The sequence below is a fragment of the Polypterus senegalus genome, chromosome 9, assembly GCF_016835505.1.
Source record: "Polypterus senegalus isolate Bchr_013 chromosome 9, ASM1683550v1, whole genome shotgun sequence".
NCBI classification, from domain to species: domain Eukaryota; kingdom Metazoa; phylum Chordata; class Cladistia; order Polypteriformes; family Polypteridae; genus Polypterus; species Polypterus senegalus.
In genome coordinates, this window is record NC_053162.1 from 96,995,490 (window position 1) to 97,021,831 (window position 26,342).

The 26,342-nt window shown below is 38.4% G+C and overlaps 1 protein-coding gene and 1 long non-coding RNA gene across 4 annotated transcripts in view; one reads left to right on the forward strand and one right to left on the reverse strand.

Moving 5' to 3' along the window:
* zgc:173742 (DNA topoisomerase I, mitochondrial) overlaps nucleotides 1-21,280 on the forward strand; it is a 187,394-nt gene extending 166,114 nt beyond the window's left edge. For all 3 annotated transcript variants that reach the window (XM_039763499.1, XM_039763501.1, XM_039763502.1), the window contains exons 17-21: nucleotides 5,417-5,531; nucleotides 6,025-6,152; nucleotides 14,888-14,982; nucleotides 18,518-18,667; nucleotides 21,064-21,280. In XM_039763499.1, coding sequence (XP_039619433.1) covers nucleotides 5,417-5,531; nucleotides 6,025-6,152; nucleotides 14,888-14,982; nucleotides 18,518-18,667; nucleotides 21,064-21,166 — 591 coding nt within the window. In that variant the 3' untranslated portion in view covers nucleotides 21,167-21,280. The remainder of the gene's footprint in view (nucleotides 1-5,416; nucleotides 5,532-6,024; nucleotides 6,153-14,887; nucleotides 14,983-18,517; nucleotides 18,668-21,063) is intronic.
* Nucleotides 15,233-19,624, reverse strand: LOC120535570. The gene is made up of 2 exons (XR_005634921.1): nucleotides 15,836-19,624; nucleotides 15,233-15,448 (listed from the first exon to the last, which is right to left on the reverse strand). It is a non-coding gene; the product is annotated as an uncharacterized LOC120535570 (long non-coding RNA).
* Nucleotides 21,281-26,342: the final 5,062 nt, after the last annotated feature.

Below are 26,342 nucleotides of genomic sequence, written 5' to 3' on the forward strand. Positions count from 1 at the left end.
TTAACAACTGGCAGTTATTTAAATAACAAATTAGTAGATATTTTAGTATTAGTATATCATTTATGTTCTAGGTTCATTTTAGAGGTAAATAGTCAAACTGGTTCTTTGTACGTAAGCAAACTAAACAGTGATATGATGTGTTCTGCCCCACATGTTAGCTGTTAGCTATTATTTGTTGAGCTGTGCTTCCCCTTCATCTTGTCATTTATTAACACACCAGTCAGTCACATCCCACACTCATAGTGGTGCTATAAAAGTCTATGAAACTCATGTAAAGCACGTAGGTCCTATAATAAACATTTGAATACAATACACACCATATGTCTCACGTAGGCACCACTTTATCTCTTGTTTCAGTCATGTCCGATACGTATCTTTAGGGTATATGAACCCCTGGGTCTGGTTAGTTGTGGTACGCAGCAATTTGAACCTCTGTCTACGCACTTCTCTTTGTTTTGATCCATCCGTGGAAATCACTCACCTTGTAAGTGTCTTTTAAAGCTTCATTGTTTAATGTATAGTCTCTGCTATGTATTGCTTTGCAAATCATTCTTTATTGTCTTTGATTGTACAGTACACCTGTATATACCTGTATGTTTCTTTTGTATATATTTCAGTTTACAACGAGGTACATCCAGTAAAAGCTCACCCCTTGTTTTTAATTGGATGTGCCGAGTTGTTTTAAGCTCTTTGTGGCCACGTTGCATGGACAGTGCGGAGTGAGGCAGAAAATGGTGTGCTGTTCTGCTGGGTTATCTTTATACTGTAACCAACTCTTGAGAAATGACCGAAGATGGTGGAACACCACTGCCAATAAACGACTTGATTGACTTCTCTGTTCTTTCCTTCAGTGGCATAAAAGAGGTTTTCTGTTTGATTGGCTTTCATTATGTTACAAACTATCATTGGTCAGTGATCTGATGGCTTTGACATAGAGCAAGTTGCCTTATTGGTGCTGGAACATCTGATTTTTCTTCAAACATCTATTCCAGAATTTTGATTTAAATTGCATTGGAAAAAAAACATGTTCAAACCCCCTGTATTCTTTCTGACTATCTGCAAAACAAAATTGTTTAATGCAACTTCAGAAGCATTCAGATGTCAGGCAATTCCTTTTATCGTTGTTCACCTCAACCATTTCTTCACATTTCAACTTAATCAATTAATAAGATGGCCACCTGAACTATCATTTTGTTCAGCACTCAAATGAATTTCTGCAGCAACACAAAAAGCATGGCAAGATCTTTTCATTTCCACTTTTTTTTTTATTTTATTTTATTTAAATCATCCAATTATAACCACTTCAGTTACAGACCGGTTCATGGCAGTACAATAATCAAAACCAAACTGCTTTTTTTCGTGAACTTGTTCAAAATTGAGCTCAGCTTTTTGTGCATTAGTTGTGAACTTTGTATTTGTGTTTTATTCATTTTTATGTGGACAGTACATGGGTAGTGGAGTTTTGTGGAGAATTATGGCTTGTTTTGTGCATTGCTTATGGTTCCTTGTAAGTCTGTATATACTGTATGAATGTTTGTTTTTTTATATATGTATACAGTATGTGAGTTTTGTTTAGTAACTTAATATCTTCTCTATTTTCACTTTGATTCAGTTATTAGTTACTTTTCTTGCTGGTGAGGACAGTAAGGTGAATACAGTTTGGAATGACTTCACTCAGAATTTGTTCAGGACTGAGCAGTGTGGCTTCTCATTCTAACTTTTATATTTTTTTGAGTGAGTTGTTACAGTCTGATGTCTTATATTTTAATCCTGATGCTAAGTTAAAACATGAGTCATTTTTTATTTTTCATTATTCATGGCTGGCAGAGTGCCATTGATGTTTCTCCTTTTTGTTATTTTTTTTGTACACAAATATTGGAGCATCGACACTTTTCAGTATTTATACGTGGCTGTTTTAAATGACAAAGTATTAGGTTGATGTTTTTAAACCGAGTCTAAATATTTCTAATTGGGCAATCTTTCTAAACAGTAAGGTTAAGGTCTTTTGTGTTAAAAATCAAAATGAAAGTAAGTAACATATTGTGTCTCAGTGTATATATATCACGGTGTGCCCATTGATGCAGGCATAGGCTCTGGAAAATTGAATTGGATTAAATGGGTTTGAAGATGTTATGATAAGGTTATAGTGTACTTGAGCAAGATAAATGAGACTGGTGACAGTGGATATCTGTTGTAAGTCTGCAGTTTGCTGGCTTCTTTCACCAATCTGGCAGCAAAAAAAGCCGCTGTGCCAATTGAGATTCAAACTATTGAAATTCAAAGGTGAGTCAGCTACACAGTGCAGAGGAATGTGAAGGTTAAGAATTACCTTTTAATTTGTGTCTTTGATGAATGCATTACATTTGGGAGAAAATGGGGGTGACAATCCAAAGATGTACAGTTTTTTTTTTTATATATATATATATATATATATATAAATACAACTGAAAAGGCCTTTGATTCTGATATATTTTCCTAAAGTGATCCAAGAGATGTCTCTTGATTTCACCTATATAAATTACAGAACTTCTTCTTCTATAGCAAATTAACTGTATAGCACTATGAGCCAAGCAGTTGCTTTGTGTGTCCAGAAGAACCAGATATGACCACAAAGAAACATTTTGCTACACCTACTTTTACAAAAATTGCCCAATGTGTACGGTAGCTATGAATTGTTAAGCAAGCTACAGAAAAGAGATTTTTTCAGAATGAGTTACAGGTGGATACAGAAAATGGTTAGTCTGAAAAATGCTTGGGTGTGAAGAGATGTCTGACATATAGGAAAAAATAAGAATGGTATGATTAATGACCTGAAGAGGTGACAACATATTAAAAGGGGGATATATAGGATCTGAGTTTGATTTGTGGTACCTTGTTTTCTCTTCTATTCTTAGCAATATCAGAATGCTATTCTCTGTTAATTCTTTGTGCTTTATTATGGCAATTGTTCCCTTTGCTAGTGATGAAACCAAGTCTGTAAAATGAAAAAGGTTGAGAGCTTTTAATAAATGACGGAAGTATTTTATTTTGAGAGATGGTCAAACAGAGGAAAGTGCATGGATGGTAAATAAGAGAGATGAGTGGAAACAGATGAGTTGGTGAATAAATTCTGGAGCAGGAGATGGCATTGGCATATTCCTCAAATTGTTCCTTTTATAGGTTATGTGCAGAGCTTGAGTGACAAGAAAATAAATGATTTCCTGAACAAGTAATCGAATTTAGCTTTTCTAGGTCCTAGTCTGGGGTCTGTAGCAAATCTCCCAACCTGGTGGTGATAAAGGCATGTAGAATGTTAAACAATCCTGTCATGAACCCCATCTCATTAGAATGACAGTGAACCCACGAGATTTTTTGTGATTTCTACACCAAAAAACATCCATTTTTAAGGTTGTCTTATTTTACAGAAGGTGTCCATTCAACTACTACTCTGTGTTTTGTTACATCTCCTCAGACTTTGTTCTTCTCCATTTACCATCCAAACCCCTTTGAACTGCTGCCAATGCTTCAATGAAGAGGGTGGTAAAGACTCAACAGCCAAAACTCTAATTGTAATGTCTTACTTTTCAGTGCGGTGTTGTTGTTTTTTTTTTTGCTTTCTTCAATTTAATAAAGCACAATTTGCAGATGCACACTGATATAGCCATTTGCAGCACCCTCCCAATGCTTTACAAATGGACAACATACTGACAGTGCCGTTCAAATAGTTATATCAGGCTCCCTACAGTTAAAGCTATTCTGAGCTTATAAATCAGGAAATATCGGAGGGCTTCTAAAGCATTTGTTAAAATAATTGTAGCAAACTATTCAGCTGGCACATTATGAACAAAATACTGGGAACATGCTTGAGGCAATTATGGTGAATAAAATGGGCTAATACTATAGCACCATCTAGAGGTTTTACTGTAACAGCTGCTTTCACAAAAAAATATAGGAAGAACCTGCAAATCCTCTTTTAGAAAGCTGTTTGTCTAAAAACCTGTCAGGAAGACAAAGATGATATTCCCAACCCCCTTTTTTTTCCAATTTTCTCATTTTATTAAGGAACATTTTCATTTATTACTTTACCCCCTAAAATGACCTAATCTTTACTTGAGTACTTCTGCTGCCATTTTATAAAACCAAATAGCTGCCTTTAGTTTTGCAAAAAGTAGCTTCTTTGGCATGGATTCATTATTTTTAATTGAAAATGTTCAAAGAGGAACACACATTTGTTCACCTTTTCCCCAAGCACTGACCTGCTCTCTAGTACCTACCCATCAGACTAATTTTTGACAACATAAGAGCAGTGGTTTAAATGAGCCTGACAAGTACCACTTACAGTAATGCATGTGGCACATCAAACAAGGAGATGAGCACACTGCATTTTGATCAGCAGCTCTGGAGTAAACAGAAGTGAGCAGCAACAGCTTGTTTCTTCCCTTTGTTCCACTGAAAAATATTCTGTGCATAGTAAGATTTGTCTGTGTAGCTCAAAAAATTGCACCATTTTTTGTTTATATAACATTTTCTACTAAAAGACAAAACTGATCATTTCAAAGTCACGTTTATGTATATAATCAAAATGAAAATTGGTTTAAATTTAAGGCCTCTTGTATCAATATTTCCTTTTATGCTAGTTGAGTCTTCATTTACTTATTTGTTGTTTTTTGTTTTGGTTTTTTTTTTTTAGGTGACACTCCAACATTTGAGGTGCAATTGGGTACTTTTTTTTTTTTTTTTCTTCCCCGAATTGGAGCATAGGCAGTTGAAATGGCTTTCTTATGGTCACACAGTGTTAATAGCAACGTCCAAAGCCTAAACCACTATGACACACTGCCCGCTCTCATTACATTCATGTAATGATTTTAAGAAACTATTATATGAAAACGTCTTTTTAGGTACATCATTGTTCTTCACAATGAAGAAAGTCCACCCATTACAGGATTCCCAAGAGGCAAAGCTTATTACTGCAAAATGAGGCAGAAGACAGGACCAGCTTTGTAGTGGACTTGTGTCCTATTCAGGAGACACAGCTACGCTCTCATAACGGATTAATTTAGAACAGCCAGTTAAACTAACTGGAAAGTGTGAGAATTGCATCCTGTGCCCTGTGGAGTAATAGTAGCCACTATGCTTCCCATAATGTGTTTTATGCTGTTTCTGGTGAATATGCACCCTAAATTATCGTCATCTGTAAATTTGTTTAAAAAAAAGATCTCTTCAGCTTACAACTCCCACACTTCTTTGCACCATTATAATGGAGTCTTCTGTAACTCACATTTTTCATGGTTTAAGCTTTAATTTGTAAAGAAACTGAAATATTTAAGTAAACCTACATGAAATAAAAGTTGTATGACATCACAATAATCCTGGTGATGCTGTTTTGTTATTATTAAATTATTCAATAATTTGTTTTCTTCTGTCTCCACTCTTACAGACCACTCTGCTGAATAAGCACCTCCAATCTTTGATGCCGGGCTTGTCTGCAAAAGTTTTTCGAACATACAATGCTTCCATTACACTGCAGGAACAACTTCAGGCACTTACAGACAGTGAGTCTCCTTTTTTTTTTTTTTTTTTAAAAGAGTTTACACTTATGGGTCATTTTACAGAAACATTAAAATTTTTCAGTGTCTTGAATCATGTGCTGCAAAATGGAGCCTGAATCGACACATGACAGGTTCTGAAGGAGTAGGAACAACGTGGTCAGTGAGCTTGATATTAGATGTAAAATGTTAACACACTAGGTTTCCTCTTGAATCTTTTACAGTTCAGTAGATTGTATATCTCACTTTAAGCAACCAAATGCACTGTAAAGCATAGGTTGTAAACTTTAGAGCTGTCTGACAGAGCCCCAGTTTTAAACAGAAGGCTTTTAAGGCTTTCGTCTGACAAATTGGCAGGAAAGTTCTAGGATAGCTTAAAGATTTTTATTCAAGTAATTGTGAAAATAGCCTTTGGGCATCTTTTTTATGTCAGCCACATTTTGCCTGCAGATGCAGTTTTTCCCAAGGCTTAATTCTTCTTTTTTTTTTCTTTTTGTAGAGTCAAGTAGCATCCCTGAAAAGATATTGGCGTATAATCGAGCTAACCGTGCGGTTGCAATTTTGTGTAACCACCAGCGTGCACCTCCAAAGACCTTTGAACAGTCCATGACTAATTTAAACACAAAGGTAAGATCAGTGCATGGTGTACTACTTTATACAAAATAGACTCCTAATGGACAGCCAGCAATTCTGTAAAATATAATGAAACCAGATGACCACATGTTGTAATAGCCGCATGCTCAGAAGTATGTGTATTTATAATGTATAATGTGTGTATTTGTATAATATAGTCTCACAGTCAGTGTTTTTGTGTGTATAAACCAATATAGAAGATGATCAGTTATAGCCTTGAGTAAAATTAAGTTGTATTTCTTTCCATTCTAATAATCTGTGTCAGTTTTTTTTTTTTGGCAGTGAAGGGGATGTGCCACCCATCATTTACACCACCACATTGAGGAAACATGACATCTCCTTTCAAAGCCTCCCACAATTTCTTTGCTTTTTTGTTGGAAGTCATATGTATGTGTCCTGCAAAGCTGATTGGAGAGCACAACACAGTCCCCAAACGAATGGCTTACTGTTTTCTGCTTATTATAGAAAGATTGGATAAGCTGGAAACATTGGCAAGATACCGTAATGCTACTGTAGCAAGGTTTTTGATGGGTATATACAGTATTTTCAAAATCTCAGAAGAATTGGCAGCCTTTCAAATACAGAAAAATGAGAAACATGACAGCAGGTTGTGGTCAAATGTGTACAAAACTCAGTTGTTAAACACAATGACAAAGGAATTTGTTAGACTGCTGTTTTGCATTTTGGAGAATGCATGTTTTTGTTTGTCTGCTAAAGATGCATTTAAATTTTGTAGTGCAAATGCAATGTGTGTGCAATACTTTTGTAGCCTATCCATATACACTCACCTAAAGGATTATTAGGAACACCTGATCAATTTCTCATTAATGCAATTATCCAATCAACCAATCACATGGCAGTTGCTTCAATGCATTTAGGGGTGTGGTCCCAGTCAAGACAATCTCCTGAACTCCAAACTGAATGTCAGAATGGGAAAGAAAGGTGATTTAAGCAATTTTGAGCGTGGCATGGTTGGTGCCAGACAGGCCGGTCTGAGTATTTCACAATCTGCTCAGTTACTGGGATTTTCACGCACAACCATTTCTAGGGTTTACAAAGAATGGTGTGAAAAGGGAAAAACATCCAGTATGCGGCAGTCTTGTGGGAGAAAATGCCTTGTTGATGCTAGAGGTCAGAGGAGAATGGGCCGACTGATTCAAGCTGATAGAAGAGCAACTTTGACTGAAATAACCACTCGTTACAACCGAGGTATGCAGCAAAGCATTTGTGAAGCCACAACACGCACAACAGCAGAAGAGAACCACTCATCTCCACTACAAATAGGAAAAAGTGGCTACAATTTGCACGAGCTCACCAAAATTGGACAGTTGAAGACTGGAAAAATGTTGCCGGGTCTGATGAGTCTCGATTTCTGTTGAGACATTCAAATGGTAGAGTCAGAATTAGGCGTAAACAGAATGAGAACATGGATCCATCATGCCTTGTTACCACTGTGCAGGCTGGTGGTGGTGGTATAATGGTGTGGGGTATGTTTTCTTGGCACACTTTAGGCCCCTTAGTGCCAATTGGACATCGTTTAAATACCACGGGCTACCTGAGCATTGTTTCTGACCATGTCCATCCCTTCATGACCACCATGTACCCATCCTCTGATTGCTACTTCCAGCAGGATAATGCACCATGTCACAAAGCTCAAATCATTTCAAATTGATTTCTTGAATATGACAATGAGTTCACTGTACTAAAATGGCCCCCACCGTCACCAGATCTCAACCCAATAGAGCATCTTTGGGATGTGGTGGAACAGGGAGCTTCGTGCCCTGGATGTGCATCCCACAAATCTCCATCAACTGCAAGATGCTATTCTATCAATATGGGCCAACATTTCTAAAGAATGCTTTCAGCACCTTGTTGAATCAATGCCACGTAGAATTAAGGGAGTTCTGAAGGTGAAAGGGGGTCAAACACCGTATTAGTATGGTGTTCCTAATAATCCTTTAGGTGAGTGTAAATCAATATACAAGTTCCTAGTCTTGTTTGGGTATTTACATCATGTTCAGTCATGTGATTCCAATCATTGGCAAAGTAAAGACCATTGACAATGTAAATAATTCAATTCCATCAGTACAAGCCTAGTGCAAAATTGCAACTGTGTGGGCTACAATCTGGGAGGCACTTAGCACTCTGTAGAGGTGCATGTTGTCCTAAGACATGCTTGCTAGTTTATTTGGCTTATTGTGGACTAGTACTCTATCCAGGGTTTGTATCTGACTTTACTCCTAATGCTGCCAGAATAGACACAAGTCCCACCATGGCTATGAATTTCTTCTAGATTTATAGTAACCTTGGGACCTCATGTATAAACGGTCAATACACACAGAAATGTTGCATAAGAAATTCCCACGTTCAAATCGCGATGTATAAAACCTAAACTTGGCGTAAAGCCACACACTTTTCCACGGTAGCTCATACCTTGTCGTAAATAAGTTTTCCGCTCAGTTTTGCAAACTGGCGGCACACAGCGTCAAAGCAGTGCTACTGTTCCTGTGTGGTTTATCTTTCTTTTTCAGATCCACATCCCTGATGTGGCTTTATAAACACACTAAAATTAACCGCATATTGCTTATTAGTTTAAGGCATCTGATTGTAATTAACCTGTAACAATATAATGGTCCACGGAATGGCCAAAATATTCCAAATACCATAGCTGCTTTAGCGTTACTTTCGCTGCACCTTCTTTTTCTTCTTTCAGCTGCTCCCATTAGTGTTTTCCATATTACTCTCATTGCACCACTCGGAGTATTTATATCACTGTATCTGAGTGGGGAATCAAAAATCTACAGAAGCTGAGAAAGAGACTTATCAGTATACAGCATCAAGCACACGCTGCCTCAGCCATGCTGTCTATTGAACTGCTTTCACACGGCAAATGTTTCAAAGCCTTTCCTGTACGGACCTCGTGTTTCAGAACAAGTTTCATCCCAAGAACTATAAACGCACTCAATCAGTCCATCAATTGCTCCTTGTAGAACTGTTTATACTTGTAAGTATAATGACCTCTCTGTAAACTTGCACTACAGTTATAATATTGCACAACATGAGCCACTTTATAAAACGCATATTTACATTTGATGATATCATTTGAAGATGAAATGCAGCAAAATATGTTTATTATATTATACAGATAAAACTTTAACTTAATTTAAATCTATACTAATAAAAGGCAAAGCCCTCACTGACTCATCACTAATTCTCCAAATTCCCGTGTAGGTAGAAGGGTGAAATTTGGTACTTATTTTGGTGGTATGATCCCACTGTCGGCCGCCATATTGAACTTTTCAACAGTCTTTGTTACTTATGGGCCCATCTTCAAGAAATTAGATACACGGGTTCCCAACGCTAACTGAATCCTACTTACGTACATATATACGTCCATAGCCTGCAGCTCGGTCACCATGTGAGGCGGCATTGGGTCCCCCATCCAAACACATCCCATGTTGTTGGCTGCCTGCCTATATAAGGCCGTCCGTCGCTCCAGTCTCTACATTCCCTTCCTTGCTTTGCCACGGGATTCACGTCTCCCTGCTAACTACAGCCTTTTTATTTAATCCACGGCTTCTCCGCTGTTTTATTGTTCATTTATTACGATTATAGTTATTGTGTAGGTATTTTAGACTTACTTTACATTGTTCAGGTACCCATTTCCTTTATCATTCCAACCATACCCGCATTAACATGTCTATCGAGGTAATCACCATCGATCAAAGAACTGTCACTTACCGAGTAGTTTCCATGCCCGGAGATGGCACCTACCTTTTCCATTCTTTTTGTTACATATTGCACAGCCATATTAGGCTCACTCTTAATATCCGGAGGAACTTTGTGTCTTATGTATTGAATGACTGGGACAAGTTCAAGGTGTGGACTGATGACGGTACAGGAGATAATTATACTACACAGGAGCACTATAAGAATGAAATGTTTAAGCCCTTCACCTATGGATCTGCATGTGAGTTGATGGCTGCCACTAAATTGTTCGGTTGTCGCTTTACACCTTTGGACAACCGCCAATGCCTCTTCAACATCTTAGATTCACAGGTGACGATTTCAGTAGTGGGCACTTTGATGTTTATGAATGTTTAAACTGTCAAAAGCTGGATGTGAAGTTATCGATGAAACTGGTTGTATACTTACAGCGCTTGACAGATGCCGAATGTCTCTTTAACACAAGTCCTACAAATACTGTCGTACTTGAAACAAACCATGAAACTCAAACCGATTATGACAGCAGCAATCCATGCTGTGAGATTTGAAACAAGATTACTGTTCACATGGCCAAATGTACGTTGCATGCTTTAGAGTAAGCTCAGCGCACAGCTTGGTCATATTACAACCGGGGGGCCGAACTCACAATGTAGTATACAAAGAGATCCTTAACAAATAATTATTGGTATATTTTCTCTCAGTTTAAAAAGATTTAAATTTCTTCTTAATAAAACTTTTAAGGCAGTACTTTGCTGCTGCGAAGCGTGGGTATTTTGCTAGTAATCTATATTGTTAATAATTAAACATGTGAGGACACGGTGCCGCAGAGCTAGCTAGGAACTTGCGCTCTGTTCACGGATTGTTCCTGCCTCTCACTGTATTCTTACTGGGACTGGTGCAACACTGGATGGATAGAATAATTAAACACATACTACGAAGATATTTCGATGTTCCTTAAAAGTTTTGAAGAATCGGCATTCTAAGCTTACAAATAGCTTAACGTCTATTACAGAGCTGATTGTGTGGCAATTGGGTATTTGGGGAAAGAAAAGTAAGGACTGGAATTGGGGGTTAGTACATTTGAAAGAGACAGTGCTGCTACAATAAAGTATTTCTTTGAAGGTCACGCAGTAAGCATCTTGCGTGAGACATGAACAATCACTGTGCCACCGTGTTCCCATGTTTAATAACATGCTTTAACTCCTATCATCATGAAAATTATATCACATATACATATCAATATTTTAATTATTCAGAGAGCTGTAATATCACAAATGTAATGGATCCTGTGTCCTGTCGGAGCAAGAGAAAGCCGGTTTAAGAAGCACATAGTGATTCACACACACACACAGCACATAGAAGATCAAATACAAAACAAAGCATTTAACATGCTACTTTATTTACGATGGGATTTGAGAAACTAATAAATTAAACAATTTTAAGATGAAGTTTATGATATTCTTCTTTAATGACAAAATAAACTATGTGATTAAAGTGGAAATTTTGAGATTAAAGTTGACATTTCATGCTTTTTTCCCCCACTGTGTCTCTATTTTTTTTTTCTCTGTACCCTAATAAGCTTTTATATGACACTCAGACGGTGGGCTACGAATCGCCTTTACACGGCGACTTTGCTATCTGACAACTTTTTATTTCGGGCACTGTGCGACTTTGTGAACTTGAGCTTTCGATTTTCTCCTACACTCTGTCACTCGATCAACTTCCTTTTGTTGTTTATATCACTGCTTAAACCAACAAATAGTATATTTTTCCTTGCCTCCACTTGGTATTCACTGAAATTCTTCTATTTTCCCCCGTGCTTTTCCCATTGTCTTTTCACAGAACGCTGAGCTTAAGGGCTATTTATATTGATTTGCATATTCAAAGAGGTGTAATTCTGGGAGGAGTTGGGGTGGGACAGCAGGCGCGTGCACGAGCGTTATTTTTCACGCTGACTGGGATTTATGTAGTGGAAGAACATGGAAGTTGGCAAACGCACAGATTTATGCATCTGAATTTTTTTGTGCGTAAGCACATTTCAGCTTTTGTGCTTGTGTCATGTTATAGTGTGAATTCTACACACGGCGTTATGCATGAGGCCCCTTATGGTTTTTTTTTTTCATGCAAATCTTACTGTTACATTTTTGTCTAACTTCAGTATTTCATACATATTTAATATCATTCCATAAGCTGATGCATTTGATATTGGTAGCATGAAAGTCACATCTGAGGCATAGTAATAATAATAATGGCATATTTGCAGTTATTGGTTGTGTATTAACAGAGTATGAGTGAGATGATGATCTGAGATGTTCATGTGTGATCCTGTGGGATAATTGATGTGATTAGATTTGTTTACATATAGTATGTACAATAAGCCAATCTGTGAAAATGAACCTCCATCTTTAATATAAATATAAAGTAATTTTAACAGCTGTTTAATTTGAGTGTATAAATGTAGCTGACTGGAGCATTATGGATGATTCATACAAGATATGTTGTTCTTGAACAGCTGGGCTGAATTTACTTTTGAGCCTGCTATGCTGGAGTTAACCCAGATCCCCACCCCCATCTGTAACCCCCTAAAATGCTCTCAATACATTGTAACTTGACATTAAATGGATTTTGCTTGTGACTATGATAGATTGAAACACAGGTGGATCATTGCTGTCTTCAATGAAATGTAGTATAAGCCAAAGAGCACAGAAGAAACTGCTTCTGCGAAAGTTGGTTACAGATGTTAAGATGAGCCAAAGCTAATAGTGTTCTCCAGAATCTTTTTGAGCTCACATATTCAAGGCAAATTTATGATTTTTGCTAAACACAGGCTCCCATTTTTCCTGATCCTAGATAGAGTATTCTCAGTCTTGTCTTCTAAAATTAACTTTCTTAAAAATGAGATCTTGATGAATGAACAGCAGAATGCCACCAGTTTACCCACAGCGTGCTCATTTACTTGTAAAAATGGTGCATAGCTTTCTAAACGGGAAGTCCTCAATTTTCAAGACATGCTTCCCCTACTCAGGTTTACAGGGAGGCAGAGCTCAGGTCAGCACTAGCCATGGGTTGAGTCAAACCTTGCACCCCTGCAAGTGCCATACCACCCTTTAAGTAAGCTAGCAGGACTTTTGAATTGCTATATCTTGCAGGAATTCATTTCAGAAAAGAGTAGTTTAACTGGCAATTCATTATGGCTTCACACATAATAAGCACAGTACTAAAACATAAACTTCATGCCATCAGTTTAAGACCCTTAAGGCTGTATGATACGACATTGCAAGCAGTTTATACCTCCTGAATGCTAGTTGATGGTGTTTGTAGCACGCAAGTAAAGCGAATGATCCTTTGAAAAGCAGGCAGATTTTGCCCTCCAGGATCACTGTTTTCTCTCCTCTAGTTCCACATTTTCTTCCATAGATGAATGTATTTGCTCCTTTTTCCACTTTATCTTATATTCACTGACTTTCAAAGCAGAAGTCTACTGGAAATGTGTTTCAGAAAATGCATAGTTACCAAAGTTGCCAAGTATAGCTATATGGGTCTGTGTAGGGTTTGCTTCTATATGATGCATAGTCACATTTTTGAGGTGGTGCACATCAGAATGTGTTGTAGCTACATGGGCCACGGCATAGGCTCAATGCAGAAGTATAAATCAGCCTTTAGCCTTCTATATATTAACTTTATGGCACAATGCTTTAAAACTTGTAAATTGTTGGCTGAAAAGGTACAACACACACTCCCAAATTCAACCCAGTCTGTGTTATGGATAGGTGGACATCCCATCTCATTCCTCCTCACCTCTTTGGGTAGATCTCCTGTTGGTAAAACATTTAACAATGCCAGGCTCCAGACACTCCAGTCCCTGAAATGTTACTGTTTTTTTTTTTCTTTTACTTGCAACTAAGTCTCTTCATAAAGCTTGCAGTGCTTCCCAACCTTCAGCTCTTTTCTCCCATCTGCTTTACAATTTTTGTAACTTACTATTCTGTTCTTCAAGACCAGTAGCATTTCTATATACTTGTCTGTGTAAGACTTCATATTACCCTTTATAAATGTTCTCTGTTTGTCAGAGGGTCCTTCTTTCAACATTTCTCCTTTCCTGGAAATCTATTTGCACTAATATTTTATATTCACCTAAGAATGATAACATCCAAAACATGGTTTAAAATTGTTCACTACACTTAACTGCTCCCTAAAAGTGTTTTGCCATGGGTCTGTCCAATGATCCCTGTTATTGGTTCTTCTAGATGACTCTACCCTTGATTTCCATATGTTTTTGAGTCTCCCCCAGTCTCTGCTTTCTTATTGTCTCTTGCTAGTTTTTTCTCAACTATTATTCACAGTAATGTCTCTTTTCTTTTCCAATCTTCTATCCAGCAAGGGCTGTCATCTTTATACACAGTAACTTCAAAGACATCCCTAGCATATCTCTGGAAGTCTGTTTTTTTTTTTTATATATATCTTCACAAGCTTTTGTTTTTCCCCAATGATATTCTTCTAGAAATCTTGGCGCCAGTCATGAATTGGTCATCTGGTTCACATATTGCCCTGGTGCAGCGTCTGTGGAGCCAGATAGCCTGTGGTTGTTGCTTTTCTCTCCTCCTATCAACATAAATTTTATCCAAGCAGGGCCTGATGTCTCAGCTGCATTCCCACCTAGGTTTTGCTCAGGCAATTTTACCTTTTTCAACAGGGCACATTTTGTGGGGTGGTATTATTTACTATTATTACTGTCATCATTATTGGCTTTTTATTTTATGAGAAAACCTGCTCATTGTTATTATTAAAATTCTAATAAACATTTGATCATAAAATGCACCACTACTATAGAGTAATTCGCTGTATATGTTTCATTCTGTAAGTCAGCTGTGTACAGTAAAGGTCTTTTCTATTAATCTTTAAACTTGGTTTAGCATTTTTTTAATTGTATGTATTTTTGCACCTCAGCAATGACAAATTAGGCTCCAGTCATATCCTATATGTAGCCATTTTTTTTGTCATAGATTGCAAGCAGGAAGGAACAGTGTGCCATCACCAAAAAGGAATTAAGAGAAGCCAAAAAAGAAGCAGAAGCCACGAAAGATAAAAAATTACAAATGTAAGCACTCATGGAAAGAGAACAGCCAATATTGACAGAGTACATCAATATGGCACCAGCTGACAGTGTTTTAATATAACATAAATTGGCTGTTCTCCTACATGCCTAACTGTTGTAGTGTCTTAGTCATTAATATGTTTCAGACAGAATCTTAAAGGCTTTGCCAAGTAACTCTTGATGGGATATATCCAGCTATATACTGTGTGTGTGTGTGTGTGTGTGTTTGTATTGTAAAACTGGAGACAAAAACGAGATTTGAGGCACCTTAGAGGTGAACCCCATATAATTGGTAGAAAAAGGCAAAAATAATTATAAGCAAAATACAAGGTGTTATGCAAACCGTAGTAAAGTCACGACTGAATCAAAGACGGTGGTGTTTCCCCTTAAGAAGATGCCAGACTGGAAGGGGCTTGGTCAAGGGACCATGATCCAGAAGTGATGTCACTGGGACTGCCATTTGTCTGATCTGCGGGAGAGAAAGGAGGAGAAGCATTAGGCAACAGATTCAAAATCATACAAGCCTTTTATTTGTCTCTTAAGCACATGTGTGTAATACGTTACGCCTGCCAAACCCCTCTGGCCTGTTGGGTTCTGCGATCCGAACTGAGAGGTCATATACCCAACAGCATCTGTGTTGGCATGGAGGGAGCTCAGGTGATATTGGACATAGAATTTATACGGTTAGAAGTCCAAAAAGCACCTCATGACTCGCAGATTTGACTCTTTGTGGCAGGTCATCCAGTGAAATGCTGCATGATCCATCACAATAGTGAATTCACGGTCGAGTAGGTAGTACCGCAGCTGTTGAATGGCCTATTTAATCACCAACGCTTCCTGTTCCACCGCCACATACCTGGACTTCCCGGTCCAACTGTTTCTGGCTCAGGTGCATTATAAGCTGTTCTTCACTATTGACACTTTGGCTCAACATGGCACCAAGACCTGTGTTCAGAGCATCTGCCTGGATGATAGAAGGTGGAGAAAAGTCAGGAGTCATTAGTTTGGGTGTTGGCATGATGGCCTGCTTAAAGTCACGAAATGCAGCGTCTGTATTTTCATTGCATGTCACTTTATTGAGAGTCCGCTTCTTTGTTAAATTAATCAAGGGTGTTCCCCTTTCAGAGAAGCGGGGCACAAACCATTAGTAGTATCCCGCTAACCCCAAGAAAGCTAGTGTTTAGATCTGATGGTGTATGTGCCTAAAAAAAAGAAGTCTGATTGCATTCTCATACCATTGCTCACATACTGAAGTGTCAGCATGGCACTGCCAGATCTAAACACTGGCTTGGAGAGTCACCCCAAGGCATGGGAAATGCGGTACGTTGACGGTCTACCAAAACCATTGCATCTCTAGCAAATTTAAGGGAATCATCATTCCATTCTTCCTGTTTAAAGAAATCTGGTAATTGCCGAAAGTGAAAATGTATTTCTGAAAGCGGATCGGGAATGACCTCCCTGGGTGGGGCATCTGTCTGTGGTGCTGAGGTGATGTCACTCGTGTTGGCGTCACTACTCAATGTCAAGACATCATAACTCCTTTGAGCTGGGATAATACACAGTGTGGAGACAACTTTGGACAAGGACTCTTTGTCCACAGCAAGACCCTGTACCACAGGTGAGTGTAGTATTTTTCCAGATTTACTGTTGGACCAGGCCCACTCAATTACAAAAGGAAAAGGGGATTGTGCATTACAGGAACCATGAGAAAGCGGGTGACCCCCGAAATGTAATTATACATAGGTCGGATCTGTTCCAGTGGGTTTTACCCATGGATACATATCAGATTGGTCAGTTTAGAGCCCTACTGTTGTGGAAGTACACACTGCTGAGCAACAATGGAGATGTTACTCCCTGAATCAATAAGTGCTGTTACCTTATAACCATTCATCACCATCATTCCAGTACAAGGAGAAGTGAGAGGGTTGACAATACCATCCTTTCTGGAACCAACAAAAATCCATAGGATTGTCTAGCCACGGAGAGCTGGGAATAGTATGCCTCGCCTCTCTGCACTTAAAATAGTATATGCGAGTATATGCGGCCAGGTGGCAGACTCCATGTCACATAGGCTGGGCTTGTACTTTAGGCCACGCTATCCAAGGTTTCCAGTGATCTGCTGTTCTGAACACTCTGCATATTCTTTCACACTTGCCTGCGGAACTCTCCGGCGAGGGACACAGTCTACAGTTTCTGCATTTTGCTTGGACGTGTTCAACCAGCACCCTAGCCTACCCCAAAACTTGCAAGCGTGTTTGTCCTCCAAACCAAACTGCCACTTTCAGCATTGTTTGGCCAGCAGGTCCACAGTCACACCATAGCATGCCAGGACCTCTCCTTTCAACCAGATGTAGTCCTTGGCCGCCCGCTCATTAAGGTCATAATAAGCCTTCTGAGCCTCACCTGTCAGAAAAGGGGCCATAATGTATGCCTAATCCTTGCATTCCCAGTGATGTCTAACTGCTATTTGTTCAAATAAGAGCAAGTAGGTCTCAATCTCATCTTTAGGACAAAAGGGTAGTGATATCTGGGATGGGCCCAATGCTGTCTCCTCATGGAGTTCCATCCGGTGGGCTAGAAGATTTTCTGATTTGGCATGTTGGGTCCCTTTGTTCCCCACCTGGATCCCGAGCACTTGGAATTCTTCTGTCATGGGTTCCTTGATTCCCCACCCAGATCCCGAGCACCTGGAATTCTTCTGTCAGGGCCTCTACCAACATCGTTAGGTCCACTGGCTCTGTCATTCTATCAGTAAATCCTGTCTTCTATAGCACTGTAAAAGTGGAGATGAAAACAAGAATATGTTTGGGGCATCTAGGAGGTGAACCCTGTATAAATGGTGGGAAGAGGTGAATATAATTAAGCAAAATACAAGATCTTATGCAGACTTTAGTCAAATCACAACTGAATCAAAGATGGTAGCACCACCCCTTAAGAATATGCTAGACCGAAAAGGGAAGGGTCAAGGGACCATGGCCTGGAAGTGACATAATTGGGACTTCACGTTGTATGATCTGCAGGAGAGGTAAGGTAGAGAAGCATTAGGCAACAACACCAACCGTCAACTTGGAGAGGAATTACAATCGGACAAGCCTTTAAGTTGTCTCCCAAGCACATGTGTGTGTCAGAAATAGGGATAGAGAGATAGGTAAATAGCCATATGGTAATGGAAATGTCTTGTATATTCTGGTTTGTGGTTTTTTTAAAAAGGTTTTAAGCATTTTCACATGATATGACTGCTCTCAGAAATTGAAAAATACAGGCTACACAGTGGCACTGATTTAATGACTGTTGTAGTTTGCATGTACTCCCTCTGTGTCTGACCTCACCATGATGTGCAGGTCATGTTTATTGGGGGATCTAAATTGGCCATGTGTAGGTGAGAATGTGTGCCCTTCAGTGATCCAATGTGTCATGAAGTGCTGCTGGGACAGGCATGACGCACTATAGCCTTGTTGTTGAAAAATAGGTGTGTTGATTATTTATAACTTTTAAGTGAACAAGTTAATATTTTTTTTTTGTTTGTTTCTTTATTTAGGATTGTGGAAAAGAAACGCAAAGCTTATAAAAGGTGTAAAGAAGGAGTTATGAAATTAATGGTCCAGGCAACTGACCGTCAAGAAAACAAGCAGATAGCCCTGGGCACCTCCAAACTCAACTATCTTGATCCAAGAATCAGTGTTGCTTGGTATGTAATTTTGTTCTTTTTTTATTTTTTAGAGCATTTAAGCCTCTATTTTCGGTCATGAAATATATTTTAATTCAAGTGATACTTATACTAAAACAGAATATGTTTCAATATCTACTATAAAGGAAAAGCATGCTAATATATATGAGAGGAATTGTGCTTGTTGCATTTTTGTCCCAATTATATTGTCAATATGTTTGGAGCCCATACTGTACATCATTATTGAATAATGTATGTAGTCCTAACTGATCAAAAATTTTAACATAGCCCTTCTCATGCCTGAGGGTCGCTCCTCAATGGTTAAGGTAAGGTAACTCAGTAAGATTCTTTAATTTATGCTATTAAACTTAAAAAGCGTTTAGACAGGAGAAAACCATCTAATTAATATATTGCAAGCTCCTTCATTATGTAGAATAATCCAATGTGCTATAATTTGTTTAACTATCACAAGAAAATATATGATAGGAATATTCCTAAAATGCATCAGTTACAGGGAGGAAGGCAGACTTTATCTGACCAACAGATTTCTTTATTTTTGGTTGAACATAAATTTAAATGTGATGTTTGTGCCTGACAAATTAAGAGATTTCTTCTGTGATCTTTGCAGTGTGTTTTTTCTACATTCTATGGAGCACAGCAAAGTTGGCTGTAATCAGGATATGAATGTGAGCCAACTCTGTCTCCTCAAAACAGTCCACTGTACTAGATGTGCTCATCAAATTGAGTACATGAATAAAATTATACATATTTAAATCAAAAAAGATATTTCTGGAGTCCCAGTCCCTTTCCTATAAATGTTATGCCCTTTTTCCTCACAGCCTGGTTTTCATCTGGAGGGTCCTACCCTAATAGACACCTAGAATGCCTTCAATGAGAATGGTTATACAATTCCACTTATTAACAACTTATTGGTTTCAGATTGTGTCATACACTCCATATCTGCACAAAGTCCCAACATCGAATATTTCTGTATATATATCTATATACACTATATCTCTGTGATTAAAAAAACAAAACAAAACATTTATATAGGGTGACATGGTGGAGTGCAAATGCTTCTGCCACTCTGCTCTACAGTACCATGTTGAAATCCCAGCCTGGGCACCATGTTTGCAAACTTCTCATTGTTTTCCCTCATGGGCCACATGGGGTTTCACCAGATACTTGAATGTCCTTCATTATACCAAAGACTTCCTCATTTCTAAATTGGCCTGTTACCAGTAGGAGCAAGAGTAGGAGTGACAGTGTCCTGACATCCCATTTGGCTTCTTTTTACGATGATAAATGGATTTGGAAAGTAAATACAGTCAATCCTCTGCTTTTACAGGGTAGCATTCCTTTGAAATTAAAAAAGATGAAAATGCAAATTATATTGGACCAACACCACCAAAAGCTGTAATGTTTCACTAGAGATTGCTCAAAATACACTTTTCTGCATAGAATTCTTTATTAATAAAACATTATTTTTGATAATACACACATATATATATATTGATATGTCTGTAGCACACGGCCCTTCAACAACACAAATGGCGCTCCTTTGTGCATATACTGCAAACTTTAATGGAGTGCGTGCCCCATGGCACATGGAGCATACGGGCTATAAACATCACTTTGTGAGGAACGGTGCCCACTCAGTATCATTAGAATTTGAGGACCACCCCCTTGGGCTTACTTTCATTAACAGCACTCGCATATTATCATAATAATTTGAAGACCATGCCGCGTCCCTTACCTTTCAAATAAAATCACAAAAATGCTTGAAGCCATGAAAGTTAAACACACAAATGTTAAGAATTGACTGAATAGATTTTTAACTGGTAAAACAAAAAAAGACATCCTTCACCTTATTGTTTAAATAGCCAGTTCAAGATTCTCAGAAAATGGTACTGCAGCAGAATGAAAGAAATGGACTGGACACAATTTTAAAACTGCCTTTTTACAAATCTGTCATTTTCGTACTAAACTAACCAGTTGACAAAATATGAGTATTTCATGCATCTGGGCTGACTGCCATGTCCAGTACAGCTTTGAAATATCAGTTGGTAAAGAGCTGCCTGTCTGCTGACTTCAGAGCTTGCTTCTGGCTCCTCTTAAACCTTGATGGTTGTGGTAGATTAATGATATCAAAAACAGAATAGAGGTCCAGCAGAAGAGCGATAGGTGAAAACAAACAAATGTAACTGTAGAATGCAACCTAGGGGAGTGCATGCTTACCAAAAAAAGACTTCAGAATTAATCTTTTCATTTGATAAAATCTCCGCAATATGTCAAGGAGCAGATAAATGATAACCACACATGGATTATATAGTGTGCTGTGTGGGTTAAGCTACTACTGTATAATTGGAGTCAGTATTGGGTTTCATTTGATGTTTCTTTTTTTCCTCCCAATGCAGGTGTAAAAATACGGAGGTGCCATTGGAGAAGATTTATAACAAATCTCAGAAACAAAAATTTGCCTGGGCAGTTGATATGACAGCTCCTGATTTTGTGTTTTAAGTTTTGTTCTTTGTTTTTACCTTTTTATATAGTTTTTGTGTTACTTTAGCATACATTTTACAGTGATCTTAAACTATTCCTTGAATAAAGTTTGCACTTTTATTAAAACCTTCATTTTAAGTTCTAATATGCCTATAAAAGTCCTGCTTTGTTAGATTTATTGACGAGGATGCTGTTAAACCTTTAAGAAGAAGATGACATTTCTGATGAAACTGTCAAATGTAAGTATTTTTAAAAAAAGTTGTTTTAGAAACGCCCAGGAGTAAATATTTAGTTACACTGTGAGCAGCATTGAGATTAGTGACATGTTCTGTATAAAGGCTGGTTGAGCGTAGCATGCACAATGTTTGTAGGCCTACACGTTATTTTCAAAATAGTTTTTTGTCTGGGTGAGTCAAAAATTTGAAATAATGCCCATAACCAGAGCAAAGTATCACTGTAGTGTATCATGTTTGTAGGACACTGTTTAGAGAACAATTTAAAGTTAAATGACAGTAGATTCCATGGCTTAGAAATGGTGGCAGGTTTGGGGCACAACATGCTTAATCTAGTAGACTGGCACATCCATTTGTGGTAACTTTAATGGCAGGTCATTCCATTCTGCACTTTTATTTGCAGATGATTTCTTAATACTTTTAAGCCTTCTATTCTGTGTAAAGTATATGACAGCAGAAAAAAAAAGATGCACACCCAAATACACAAGTAGATGCGCTGGCAGCTACATGAGTGACAAACGGGCACCGCTCAAATGTGGCATTTGTTTTATTGCAAGAAAAAAATATCAAAATTATACTAAACCAGCTACAATTTAATGAAGATGCTACTTAAGGAACAGGAAGGTCATTTTTCAAAACCATATTTATAGTTCACCCATCCTCTATTACATATAGTTTTCTTAACTATAAATACAAACATTTAACATAACTTGAACATGCAGGCAACACACTTTATACTTGAACACAAGGCTTAGGGTAGAGGGGGGAGTTCTGAAATACGTTGGCTTGATGACAACAATATGAATATTCATTGTTAGAAGTTCATATCCTGGATATTATGGCTTTGTTGACCCTATAATTAAGGGTTGTGTACCTGACCTGTTATAACATGTTGGAGGCCTTGTGCTCAAGCATAAAGTTAGAAGCCTGTGTACTCAAGTTAAAATGTTAAATGTTTGTATTTATAGTTAAGAAAACTATTTGTGTAATAGAGGTTGGGTGAACTATAAAAATGTTTTTGAAAACTGATTTTGCTGTTCCTTATGTGGTATCTTTATATGCTTTAATGTGGCACAAACTAACTGGTAACTTTGATTAGCATAGGTTAACAGTTGTCATGGACTGTGGACTATGATGTTTGCTGATGACATTGTGATCTGTAGCGAGAGTAGGGAGCAGGTCGAGGAGACTCTAGAGAATTAATAGGTTTGTTCTAGAGAGGAGAGGAATGAAGGTCAGTAAGAACAAGACAGAATATATGAGTGAATGAGAGAGAGAGGTCAAAGGAACGGTGAAGATGCACAGAGTATTGTTGTTGAAGGTGGATGAGTTTAAATACTTGGGATCAACAATTCAGAGTAACAGGGATTGTGGAAGAGAGGTGCAAAAGAGAGTGCAGGCAGGGTGGAATGGGTGGAAAAGAGTGTAAGGAGTGATTTGTGACAGACGAGTATAAGCAAGAGTGAAAGGGAAGGTTTACAGGACAGTAGTGAGACCAGCTATGTTATATGGGTTAGAAACGGTGCCACTGACCAGAAAGCAGGAGACAGAGCTGGTGGTGGCAGAGTTAAAGATGCTAAGATTTGCATTGGGTGTGACAGGGATGGACAGGATTAGAAATGAGTACATTAGAGGGTCAGCTCAAGTTGGATGGTTGGGAGACAACGTCAGAGAGGTGAGAGATGCTGAGTATATTGGGAGAAGGATGCTAAGGACAGAGCTGCCAGGGAAAAGGAAAAGAGGAAGGCCTAAGCGAAGGTTTATGGATGTGGTGAGAGAGGACATGTAGGTGATGGGTGTAACAGAACAAGATGCAGAGAACAGAAAGATATGGAAGAAGATTATCTGCTGTGGCAACCCCTAATGAGAGTAGCTAAAAGAAGAACGTGGTTAACAGTTGTCAATGTTAGGAACTAAAGTCAAAGTGGTAAAAGTGGAACCATCATTGGTACCCTTATGGCGTATTTTTTGCATTTGGTCAGTTTGCTATTTCACGATAATGGCTTGGCTGCCTTGGAGAAGCTCACTTTGCAGAGCTACATGTATGATCAATTAGACTGGCCTACTCATTCAAGCTACGAGTGTCAGGCCTTCAGAAGTTTAGTGGCCTAGGTGGAAACAGACTATGGCATCATTACATACATTTCAGTCATGTGGAAAAGTAAATACACCCCAAGGATATTGTTGACATTTTCAACATATCTGAACAGGCAAATATTTGACCATAATTCAAACAGAGCCCAACAGCTGAATAAAATATACTTGAACAAATCACGTTTGACATAGTAAGTTACTTCCTATAATCTAATTTAATAAAATGCAGATTTGTATTTTGGAAAACTTAAGTTCATTCCTACATTTATCAACACTTCAGTTCCATAAAATGACAACTAAAAGTGTCTCCAGCAGGGGATGCATGCTTCCTGGGATTGTGCTCTTTACTAAATACAGAATAGACTTGAACCTTATATACACATCCCTTTAGTAACCATGGCAGAAATAATCACACTAGAGAAACATGGAGCTAAAAGAGATATATGTATTTTACTCATATTAAAATGTAGCTTTCGCTCCCAATATACAATGCGTAATTATTTATACGCACATATCCCTGCTGAAGAGAAGCCATTGGAAGAGCACAATGATCATCCAGTTGTTCAGTGAGGAATGCTGTTAAATGCACATCATCCAATTTGGCAGAGTGTAGAAGACATGTGGACGGCTTCAGGCTTCTCAGTGGTTCCTTTCCAATATAAATACAGTAATATGAAAAAGTTTGGGAACCCCTCTCGGCCTGCATAATAATTTACTTTCAATAAGAAAGAAAACAGTGGCATGTCTTTCATTTCCTAGGAACGTCTGAGTACTGGGGGGTTTTCCGAACAAAGATATTTAGTGAAGCAGTATTTAGTTGAATGAAATTAAATCAAATGTGAAAAACTGGCTGTGCAAAAATGTGGGTCCCCTTGTAATTTTGCTGATTTGAATGCATGTAACTGTTCAATACTGATTACTTGCAACACCAAATACGTGGGATTAGCTTGTTAAGCATTGAACTTCATAGACAGGTGTGTCCAATCATGAGAAAAGGTATTTTAGGTGGTCAATTGCAAGTTGTGCTTCCCTTTGACTCTCCTCTGAAGAGTGACAGCATGGGATCCTCAAAGCATCTCTGAAAAGATCTGAAAACAAAGATTGTTCAGTATCATGGTTTAGGGGAAGGCTACAAGAAGCTATTTCAGAGGTTTAAACTGTCAGTTTCAACTGTAAGGAATGTAATCAGGAAATGGAAGGCCACAGGCACAGTTGCTGTTAAACCCAGGTCTGGTAGGCCAAGAAAAATACAGGAGCGGCATATGCACAGGATTGTGAGAATGGTTACAGACAACCCACAGATCATCTCCAAAGACCTGCAAGAACATCTTGCTGCAGATGGTGTATCTGTTCATTGTTCTACAATTCAGCGCAATTTGCACAAAGAACATCTGTATGGGAGGGTGATGATAAAGAAGTCCTTTCTGCACTCGCGCCACAAATAAAGTCGCTTGTTGTATGCAAATGCTCATTTAGACAAGCCAGATTCAAGTGCTTTGGACCGATGAGACAAAAATTGAGTTATTTGGTCAAAACAAAAAGTGCTTTGCATGGCGGAAGAACAACACCTCATTACAAGAAAAACACCTGCTACCTACTGTAAAATTTGTGGAGGTTCCATCATGCTGTGTGGCTAGTTCAGGGACTGGGGCCCTTGTTAAAGTCGAGGGTCAACCCAATATCAACAAATTCTTGAGGATAGTGTTCAAGCATCAGTTATAAAGTTGAAGTTACACAGGGGTTGGATATTCCAGCAAGACAATGAACCAAAACACAGTTTGAAATCTACAATGGCATTCATGCAGAGAGAGAAGTAGAATGTTCTGGAATGGCCGTCACAGTCCCCTGACTTGAATATCATCGAAACTCTATGGGATGATTTGAAGTAGGCTGTCCATGCTCGGCAGCCATCAAATTTAACTGAACTGGAGAGATTTTGTATGGAAGACCGGTCAAAAATACCTCCATCCAGAATATAGACACTCATCAAAGGCTATAAAGGCATGATATATTTACAAAAGGAGGCTCAACTAAGTATTGATGTAATAACTCTGTTGGGCTGCCCAAATTTATGCACCTGTCTAGATTTTTAATACAGAAATGTTGGTCTACTAAAAATTATGTTCATGTACACACTCAGTACTTGGTTGGGGCTCCTTTTGCATGAATTATTGCATCAATGCGGCGTGACATGGAGGTGATCAGCCTGTGGCACTGCTGAGGTGACTAACCTCATTTTGTTTATTAGTGTAATGCATCTTATTGTAATTAACCTTTAACAATATAATGGTCCAGGGAATAGCCATAGTATTCCAAATACCATAACTGCTTTAGCGTTGTTCTGTCACTGCACCTTCGTTTTCTTCTTTCAGCTGCTCCCATTAAGGGTTGCCACAGCAGATCATCTTTTTCCAAATTACTCTCAATGCACCACTCGGAATATTTATATCACTGTATCTGAGTGGGGAATCACAGCAGCAGCTGATCGGAAAGAGAATTATCAGGATACAGCATCAAGCACACGCTGCCTCAGCCATGGCAAAACGCTTTAGAGACTTTCCCGTACGTACCTCGCGGTTCAGAAACAGTTTCATCCCAAGAACTTTAAACACAGTCAATCAGTCCATCAAGTGCTCCTGGTAGAACTGTTTGTACTTATAAGTACAATTACCTCACTGTAAACTTGCACTACAGTTATAATATTGCATAACCTGAGCCACTTTATAAAGCGCGTATTTACATATCCATTACATATATTACATATATATATCCCCTCCTTGAACCGTCACTTTATCGTAGTGGAGGGGTTTGCGTGTCCCAATGATCCTAGGAGCTATGTTGTCCAGGGTTTTATGCCCCTGGTAGGG